Below are 10,144 nucleotides of genomic sequence, written 5' to 3'. Positions count from 1 at the left end.
AGTGTATTCTCATCGCTGGCTCATCTGGTAAGAAATGGCTGCTTCATCAGACTCTGAGAAAGAACAACAAATTACTGAAATTAGTGACCAAGAACAAACACATACGCTGGATGAAAACGAGAATGAAAACCACGAGATGGATGAATCGAGTATGCAGTAATCTTCAGTTATGTTATAGTCAGGGCATGTGTTTTTGATCAATTATATGGCAATTATTTCCATCCATTTGCTTCCCAATTTGTCAGAGTTGTTTGACATCATTGTTTCATAAATACTCACGTGTAAATTGATTAGTCCCAATAAGAAGAAAAGAGATCAAGTAAAGGTTGACAACCTCTCTTGCCAATGGCATTGTATATTAGTTGGAGTTACTGCTGATATAAAAATATAAATCCTCTATGGCCACAAAAATCCTTTATTCTCATCACAAGATTTTTAAAATTAATGAACTGCAAATTGAAATACCAATCTCCAATGTTAAACTAACCTACTCTGATCAGTTACCAAGTGGTGTCACACCTGATACCCCCAAATGGCAAATGCCAATTTGAAGTTATTGTACTGTTGCCAATATTCAAGTTTGACCATGTAGAATTGAATATACAGTAAGAGGTGCCAACTTGTTTCTGAAGCCTGTAGATACAGTACCAGGCAACGTGTTGCATCCTTTATAAGAATACTTGCATGGGAATGATTTGCAATTTCATACACACTAATTAACACCTAGCAGAAAATGTTGTTTATTGAACCTCCTCATTGGCCTTTGTTGGCCATGTGTGCACCACTCACATATGTAGCACTGCTCAAGCCCTTCAGTGTAAATTATTTGTCCAAATGTATTTTGCACTCTCTTCACTCATTTTAGTGCTCTTTAAATAGGCATATTGAATTGCCTTAATTGTACCACTGATGACTTCAGATTAGACATTAAAATTCTATTTTGTGTATAGATAAGATTAATGGAAATCCAGGATGGGCGGATGCCATGGCAAGAATTTTGACCAAGCCACTGCCAGACGACAAGGTATTCATAAAGACTCAAATTATTAGCATGCAGGATGTTTTGACTCAACAGGTCACAAGGAATCTTGTGTTTTCTGAAAATTTTAATTTTAAATTTTGTAGAAAGATTTGTATAGAAACCTTTCACTTAAGGCCTATCATAGGTGGATAATTTTTATATACACTTTAAAAAAAAATTTCTATTTCAATATTCACAATTAACCTTTCTCACAATGACGAATAACCGCCATTTTTGGGGGTACTTTCAATTTTCTTAAATGCATTTAAACAATAATAGCAATGTAAGAAGCATTTTTTAAGAGTCTGTAGACTATTTGAACAATAAATTAAGCTTAAAATTATAGACAACCGCCCTGACAAGGACTTGCGTTTACAATTTAAAAAAAAGGTACCCCAAAAATGGCAGCACATTCCTCATTGTGAGAAAGGCTAATTGGCTATATTACATTATAAATTTGTTCAGCTTTTTGAATGAATGATGATTATATAATTTTAAGGGCAATTTTTTTTTCCAAAACTTATCTTTACAGCCAGCTGTTCTCATCAAGTACAAGAAAGCAGAAAGAGAGAGGAAGAGAAAACATGAAGAAGTTGCAAAGCAGAAGGTAATGTGGGTGATTTAATTCAGGATGTATTTGAACGTCTGCTGTGTGTTTTTTAGACTTGCTTTTGTACGTTTTGTGGACGTGTGCAAAATTAAAAAAAACAGTATATACTTTGGATTTACAAAACTCTCAAACCTCTTAGGGCAGGGTGATATTTTTCGTATTTTTCCAAAAAAAAAGTTTTAAACCCTTTCTTCATGATGCATTTTAATAAACAATTATACCGTACCAAATGATTCTCCCATGGTGCTGTCGACCAGTGAACTGTAATAAAAACTCCTATAGTTTAGCGCTATACTTGGTTGAAGCCAAAAATTGAATCTGTTTTTGAATCTGCTTCTCGTTCAATTTTTAAAAAATTAGCTTCACAATTTCCACTATAATCTTCATACGCCCCTTTTTTTTACTGGATTCTGCATGGAAAATCATTTACTCTTCCTATTAGTAAGAAATACGTACATGCATGTAAATAACCTAGCCATTCTCTGACAGGTTATCAGCCAGGAAAAGCACCAGGCAAGGGAACAAAACCATGTCAAACCTGCTCCAAGTAATGATGAAAAGGAGAGAACGTTAAGAAGGATTGCAACAAAAGGAGGTCTGTGTAAAACAGAATAAAACATTCATTCATTTATCTCGCATGATGCATTGCTGTGACTACTGTCCCTGGCTTGAATGCGAGTTGTGTACGATTTCCACTCGAAATTACGACCCTTAAACCCTGTCATGGAGTGAAGTGCCACAGAGTTTTATTGATTTACCCTCATTGATTTGGATTTTTAAATACCAATCAAAACACGTATATTATTTGCCCACAAATATTCCGAACTTCGTTCAGACATTCAAAAGTTTGTTATCAAGATCGAAAATTCACAATAAAATTACAATCCGTTTTGTAGTTTCTAATTGGTTCAAGATTCAAAACAATCTAATCAATATTGCGTCGTCTAAAGAGCTGTTTACATGATCCCACTTTGCTAAGATTCAGCGAAGCATAAGATGACTTAATTGACTTTGAGGTATTGAAATGGATATATAACATGATTCTTACAGTAATGTAGTCATCCTAAAACTTGTTTGGTTTCATGAAGACTCATTTTGATACCTGAAAGTCATCTCATGTTTCGTTGAATCTCGGCTAAGAGGGACTATGTAAACAGTCCCGTAAAATGCTTCTTGATTTTTTATGTGAAATGTAGTGGTGAAGCTGTTCAATGCCGTGAACAAACACCAAAAAGATCTTGATGCTAAACTAAAGACTGCACCGACTGAAGCAAAGAAGGCAAAAGGTATTCATGTCGACCTTAGTTTGATTTGTTCCTAGTTTACAACAGCTCGTAACCCACATATTTTTGACGGCATTAAAAATAGGGTTGTCAGACCCAAATATTATTGTTTGGGTCAAGTTTTTGACAGGACCGTAATTTGACACTCGATTGGTGGGCAGGGGATGAGAATTGGTCCCGTGCCTGCATGAGTGATTTCTGTATTTTACTTTGTGTGTGTAAAAATGAATATATCAATATGCACCCTGCATGAGATAATTAAAGTGCAAGACTTTACTTTAAATATAATTTATCGCGACTGAAGATAACTATATCACCTAAAATGTAAAGTACTATAGATAGAACCTTCTACAATTCGACGTTCTACAGTTCGCAAATTTTCTTGCATTTCTTCATCCAAGATTTACATTGTTTATACATGTCGTTTATTTTACTTTGAAAACGCTAACAACATTGATTTCCTCCTCCTTTTAGTACTGAAGTCAGTGTCTAAGTCAAGTTTTCTGGATATGCTTAAAAGTAATTCAAATGAAACAGTTCAACATGGAAATGATGTATGTACTAATCTTGCGATATAGGACTGCATGGGTTATGCGTACGAATCAGTGATATATGGAAAAGAATAAGTTAATAGTGGTCATACTAAATGCCTTCACCTATAGAATCTATACACTGTACTTTGGTGTACAATCTATACACTGTACTTTGGTGTACAATCTATACATTGTACACTTTGGTGTTGGGAAAATATGATGGCTGCACGCCAAAAGTCTAAGTTTATTATGCATGCAGCGTTGTATAAGTTGCTAATATTACTATATTTTACCAACTATGTTCACTTCATGCCCTATTTAAAAGAAGGTGGTTTTCCTAAAACGCCAGGATAAACATTTTTCAAGGCGTTAATTGCCAGTATACAGCCGCTTCTGTTTAAAAATCACTCTTGTTTTCTCTAACTCGGGAAACAAATTTTGTAAAAAACACGCGCTTTTCAGCCCAGTGTGGGTTTGACACGTCGGAACCATATAAAAACCATGCTGAATTTTGAGCCTAAGACAAGGCTCATAATGAAGCTACGTAGCTATGTATTTAGACTCTTTAAATGCCTAATATGCAATTACTTGGCCTTAGGATATCTGTGATTGAGCATAAAGGTGAAGAAAAGGAAAGAAAAACATTTTCGAAGCTTTTTATTTCCATCCCAGTTTCATAACAAGACCGGGTTGAAATGCCGTCGCAAAGTTAATAATATGATAATAAATTTGGGGACATGCAAGTTCGCAAAAATAAACGACGGTTTATAATTTGATGTAGGTTAATGGAAACGAAGACAAAGCATCGAAGTGGGACATTTTAAGAGAAGACTTTATGATGGGGGGTAAAATGAAAGATTGGGATAAGGACAGTGATGACAACGAGAATGAAAACGAAGAGAACCGACTGGCTGTTGATTTTGATGATGACGAGAGTGACTAAGATATACAGTTGCAAATCGTGGTTTAGTATCTCGTGGTTAGCGAGAAAGGAAATGCAGAAAAAAAGTGGATGCGGAGCAATTGATATCGACAGTGGGAGATATACCGTTTAAGTACGTATCGGTGATAGAACCAGTGAGTGGTGTTAAAACTTTCAATCTTTACTTGCAACAGTGAATGATCTTTAATAATTAAATGCTAGAGCACAGGGTTGATCATAACGCCCACTAAGTATATACGATCATGTTACATAACTTACATTAAACTCAAAGCTAAAACTTGTCGCCCCACCGAATTTCGGTCTGCGTGTTAACCCAGAACCTTATCAACAGAACCTACTTTTGAACTTAACCTGGACGTCGAGTATAGCATACAGCACTAATGCCTAAAATACCTAATGTTATTTTGTTACACATTTCATCCAAGAAAAAATAGAAGTCATGGTAGTGTAACAGCCAGGGCGCTTATATATAAACACGAGGCATTTATATTTGTAAAAAATAGACGATATTTATTTTACTTGGTGAAAAAATTGATTTTATCATAAGGTTTCAGCGTCAACTGGTAACAGCAGTCTGATTTACGCTGTCTCAAGTCAACCATGCCTGTAACCATGTATATCTTAGCTCAGAATAAGAAGTGGCATATCAGGCGCCGGTTGTTCAAAAGGCGTTTGGCTTAAACGGTGGATAAGTTCAAAATGGAAAGCAAAATTATCTATTCATTGAACAACTGAGCTAAATATATGTTCGAACAACCGGCCCCAGACGTCGTCTTCAGCGGACGTTTTTCTGCGTTTTAAGCGCATGGAGACTCGGACTCGTTGACCGCCCGCTACAAATCATTTCAAGATAGACAGGTGTGTGTGCTCACCTTTTCACCTTCGAAGTGGGTCAAAAATACACATTGGGACTTAGTATCTTTTACACATATTAAGGGATGTGTTTGAGGTCGTTCACAATCTTTCAAAGTCATCTGGTTCGGGATTCATTTAGGACAACGATCCCAAATTCTTATGTACAGAAAAATTAGGCATTGGTGATCAATGAAAAACCTCATGGAATACATATCAAGGAGGGTTGGAGCGGTTTTAGCAGCAAGGGAGAGAAAAAGATAGCTAATTTAAACTAAATTTAGCATGTCGTACTTCGAAAATTATTTATCGACTGGAATTTTAGTTATTTTTGTAAGGCAGGTCCACTGCACCAGCCACCCCAGATCAGAACTTCCACACAGATTCATTGTCGCGCAATCTTGTTTCATTGATATCTGTAATATTTTCTCTTCGTTGTACCTTGGTTGTATTCACTTGATAAATATACCCATGACCTCAAAACCCAGTTTTTTCATGCAAGTTTGATATAAGAACAATTAGTGGACGTTAAGCAAATCAACAACTGAAATCACGTATTAGCGAACAGTTGTGCTACGTATTATTATTAGCGTACTAAAATTTCTGGATTCTAATTGGTCGAAAGAAGTACAATTATTTCATTAATTGTACTGCAGTACAATAAATAATTTTGGCAATTTAAACAAAACAGCGAAAAACTTTTTGCAAAAAAGGAGCCGGAAATCTGCATATTCTGCCAGGCGCTTCGTTCTCCCGTTGCGTCCTCCCCAAGCACCATTGCGCGCTCGCACATCTTAGCCACAGATCTCTATATTACGCTGAATGCAGCCTTTATGTTTTCCAATAAAGCGCCTGGGTACTAGGCTGGATACAAACAACGAAACAGCGCTGGAGGAACTAAAAATGGCAAGAAAGACGAAAATACTGCCAAAAGTACAAAATAGTGGATAAATATCTGTCAGGACTGTATTTTTACATTTCTACAAAAACTATCGCGTTTGCAATGAAAATTACGTTCGCGATTTTATTCTGCTAATGATAAATAATCATGCGATGATACTCGCCCGGGCAGCTCGTCCAATTTTGGCAACATTTTCAAACATCACTCGTACTATTAACCCTAAATGAATTGTACTTGCCATCGCATGATAACCTATTTGTACAAATTCCGAATATTGAGAAATTTTACTGTGGAAAAAGTAGCAAGCAGAATGAAGCAAAGTACTGCATGCATGGGAAAAAAGTTGGCTATGACGTACAGAGGCTTTTGACGTATTTCCGAAACTTTACTAAAGTTTGGTAAACAGATGCTTTATGACGCCATTGGTCGGAATTATCACTATATAGCTACAGGTAGTCATATTGCTCCGTCGCAAGCGGAGCTTCAGAATTGACACCCCAGTTCCGGTGTACGAGTATCGCCATTTTGTTGACTAATTTCTGCTGATGTCAGCGTCTTTACTCGTAATTTTTACCTGTTTCCTCGGGGTAAACTATGGCCTAACGTAAACAGCAAACGGGTACGGGTATTGTATGTTTATACTTTTTACGATTATACATATATAAATTAAATAAAATACATTAGTTTTGTTTGATCAATATAGCTATATCGGGCTGCTGTGATATGATCAATATAGCTCAATAGCTGCTGTAACTCGTCAGTTTTCGCTATAATTATATCCTTTTCACTATTCTAGGGCGGATTCAAATGGACAACGGCAACGTCAAAGACGACGCGTAAAAACGAAGAGTAAATGGCGGCCACAGAATAGATATTATACAGAATACTGAGTATAATGTCTACTCTGTACGTCATGGTGGGGGATCCATATTTGGGGCCTTTTTGGGCGTATCACGCCACTTATTTGCCATTCTCACGTCGTTTTTGACAGTCCTGTCCTCAATCTAAATCTATTTGGTCAAACGCGACCAACAAAAAGCTATCAAAACTTTTGTAGTTGTGCATGGCGATAACAAATAAGATTTTTATTGTATAAGTTTATATATACTTAGTTGACCTTTCTGGCAGTTCAAAGGATATATTTGTCAGAAATGTCACAACTGATATATCCTTATCAGTAATCTGTTCCGAAATGTAATATCACACAAGACGTAAGTCTCAATGAAAATTGCATAATGATACCATTATCTCATTGGAACTGTAAACGAAGCATCTCAGCATCTCTGACAAGCTTAAAGTTTCCATTCATCACAAATTGAGGTCTGTTAAAGGTAATTCGTATGCCTTCGTTACTTGATGGTAATAACTGATCTTCATATTGCTGGTTAACATTTCAAATCATTTTGTTGCTTTTGCTGCTTTTCGAAACTGAGTCAACGTTCACACGGACGAATTTGGTGCTGTGCTCGAAATCGTCCGGTTTCCTCGCGCGAACACGAAAAACCGGTGAAATTTTTATCTATTCTTCTTACCCTATGAACACCTGAACCAGACGAATTCGAGTACAGCATCCGAAATTTCTCCGGTCCAGTGTGAACGTAGCCTGAATGTGTCGTTCATCGTTGCATGTACTGCATGCAGTCATACTCATGAACGAGGGCGCAAAGATGCAGAAGAAATTGAAGGAATGATATAATACGTACATATTATATTGTTGTATATATACGTTGTTATCTTGGTCATTTTGTTTCAGGAAGAATGAAGTTTGCTTGTGCTGTCGTGCTATTGTTGGTTGTCCATACCACTTTTTCCTCGCCAATTTTGCGGTATAACAGAAAATCCCAGGCCGTTGAAGTAAGATTTCTCTTTTTTTCCGTTACGTCGATCCAGGACTGTAGCTAAAAGCTTAATTTACACGAATTGTGTTCCCTGACTGCCCCAAAAATGGGCTATAGCCCTCCTAGCACCCCCGGTTCCTTACCCACTGCAATCTATACTATGGTATCTAATTAAAAAAATAGGTGGGTTTCACTTAAGATTAATACATAGCGAAACACCCCAATATATTTCTAGATAAATGTGATTCCTTTATAGCTATTTTTATATGGCCATAATAATACGAATAAAAATTCCTTATAGTAAGTTGTGTAATCATAATTATGTGTTCACTTGCCGTGTCGGTGAACAATGTTTTCATTGAAGTGTTTACAAGAAAAATATAAATGATAATTTTTACCCATGCATGCCGCTGCAGTAGTGAATACAAGAGGCGTTGAAGGCGTAAAGGCGTTTCTATTCGTTATCGTGCACCTGATAAACTTAGCGAGGTTCTTTTACGAATCAGCATTGGGATGACAGACTCTAACATAAAAAAAGATGAACGTTGATTCTTCCCCAATCTGAAGGCCTAACGCTGTCTGCGCTAGCGTTAAGTACACTATATTAGCACCTCCATGACGTTGCCTCCCATGATACCTAGAGGAGCTGCAAGGCTCCTAATGTAAACACTAACTAAACTAATAAAGCATTTGTTTTTAATTATTTGAAGGAAGTTGAGATGAATTCTCCACGGAAGAGAAGAGAGTTCAAAGCATCAAATACTGGATGTAATAATTGTCCTGTAGGATATTGGTAAGCATACTACTTACTTTACACTCTAATTATATATGAAATACATGCATGCAGGCTGTATCAAAACAATTTTCAAGGTAAAGAACAAAATTTACTCGAAAAACATATTTTTATAAAATAAATCAACTTTATTTCCATTTTCGCTTTTTTCAAAATGAAGAGAACCCGGTCAAAACTATGAAAAAATTAGCAAAATATTTGGCCGTGCATGTTGTGACTTGGAGTGGACATTTTTCTCAAAAACCATTCTATGGAAATATGCTACACTCTTACTGTTTCCAGACTAGATCTATGGTATGGAAATTGCATTTCGTATGAATATTATAAACTTGCAGTCGCCATACATTTTCAAAATACAGATTTTGAAAAAAAATCCAGTGAGCACACTCTGATATGCATTCTGATCAAGTGGTATAGTCCACCGATAACGCATGTTCTATATATCAACTGATATACGTATTTCACTATTTCAATCATATGTATTTTTGAAATATATATATTTTCCCTACAATATTCATTTCGGTACTTTATAATTTTGTGTTTTAGTGACTGCAGCAGCGGAAAATGCTTCTGCACAAAGAAACGGGGTTTCTCTAGTTTGATGAAGCAAGAGAAGAGATATTTTAGCTAAATGTTTCATGTTTATTTCATTGAAACTTGTTGTTTCAAAATCTTTAGTTGTCATCAGGGTTCAGTAGTAGCTATATTAATAAGGTTGTGATTTAAATTCTCGCCTTTTCGATTTCATTGTTTCACGATATCGACTGGGATTAAATACAAATACAATATAGACTTGGCTGAAAATACTATTTTTGAAAGAAGAAGGCATCGGCAAACCAAAATACTCACAGTAAGGCTGGCCTGTTTTCCACTAGGCGGAATTTTGCGCGCGGAGCGGAAAAAGCAATGAAAAATTCCACCCCGTGCGCAAAATTCCACTTAGTGGAAAACAGGCATAAAGTCGGTTTTCCACTAGCGATATTTGTGGCGCGAAGCGACTTCATTCTTTTGTATTGGAGAAAATTGTTCCAGATGGTTGAGGTTGAGAGCTATGAAACAAAAGTTAAATGTCGCTTCGCTAGTGGAAAACCGGTTTTAAGGCGTCAGCCGATTATTTTTAGAAAGTTGCAGGGAAAGAGAACTTCGCCTGCGCGGGCGAAGCGGACGAAAACTCAGTTTTGTCGAGACGCCTCATGACGTCATGATCTCACATCAGTTGGAAATTTTCGGTTTGGTCGATCGGAGCCTTTGAAACCATAAAAGCAGTCGTAAAACTCTATACCGGAGCCTTGCATGAGGAACAGTTTTAAACAACAAAAATACACCTCTTGAAGTACGAACACGTCCAAAACGCAGACCCTGCAATATCC

At 36.6% G+C, this 10,144-nt stretch overlaps 1 protein-coding gene and 1 long non-coding RNA gene across 2 annotated transcripts; both read left to right on the top strand.

Moving 5' to 3' along the window:
• The first annotated feature begins 3 nt into the window (after positions 1–3).
• Positions 4–5,010, top strand: LOC114534422 (RRP15-like protein). The gene is made up of 7 exons (XM_028555865.1): positions 4–149; positions 951–1,024; positions 1,554–1,628; positions 2,121–2,226; positions 2,828–2,917; positions 3,389–3,468; positions 4,229–5,010. Exons 1-7 carry the CDS (start codon positions 35–37, stop codon positions 4,388–4,390), a joined length of 702 nt encoding a protein of 233 aa, XP_028411666.1. The 5' UTR covers positions 4–34; the 3' UTR covers positions 4,391–5,010.
• A 1,609-nt stretch (positions 5,011–6,619) lies between these two features.
• Positions 6,620–9,600, top strand: LOC114534418. The gene is made up of 5 exons (XR_003688132.1): positions 6,620–6,762; positions 6,940–7,463; positions 7,897–7,997; positions 8,692–8,774; positions 9,321–9,600. It is a non-coding gene; the product is annotated as an uncharacterized LOC114534418 (long non-coding RNA).
• The last annotated feature ends 544 nt before the right edge of the window (positions 9,601–10,144 follow it).

The sequence above is a fragment of the Dendronephthya gigantea genome, unplaced genomic scaffold (genome assembly GCF_004324835.1).
Source record: "Dendronephthya gigantea isolate DGI-Jeju-01 unplaced genomic scaffold, DenGig_1.0 000100F, whole genome shotgun sequence".
NCBI classification, from domain to species: domain Eukaryota; kingdom Metazoa; phylum Cnidaria; class Anthozoa; order Malacalcyonacea; family Nephtheidae; genus Dendronephthya; species Dendronephthya gigantea.
The sequence above is the reverse complement of the archived record's forward strand: the minus strand, read 5'-3'. Positions and strand labels throughout refer to the sequence as shown.

What these genes read in the sequence shown, in the direction of transcription:
- LOC114534422 (XM_028555865.1), top strand. Translation starts at nt 35, where the DNA reads ATGGCTGCTTCATCAGACTCTGAGAAAGAACAACAAATTACTGAAATT. An exon ending in CCACGAGATGGATGAATCGA is followed by an intron (nt 150 to 950) that starts GTATGCAGTAAT and finishes TTTTGTGTATAG; the next exon opens with ATAAGATTAATGGAAATCCA. An exon ending in AAGGATTGCAACAAAAGGAG is followed by an intron (nt 2,227 to 2,827) that starts GTCTGTGTAAAA and finishes TGTGAAATGTAG; the next exon opens with TGGTGAAGCTGTTCAATGCC.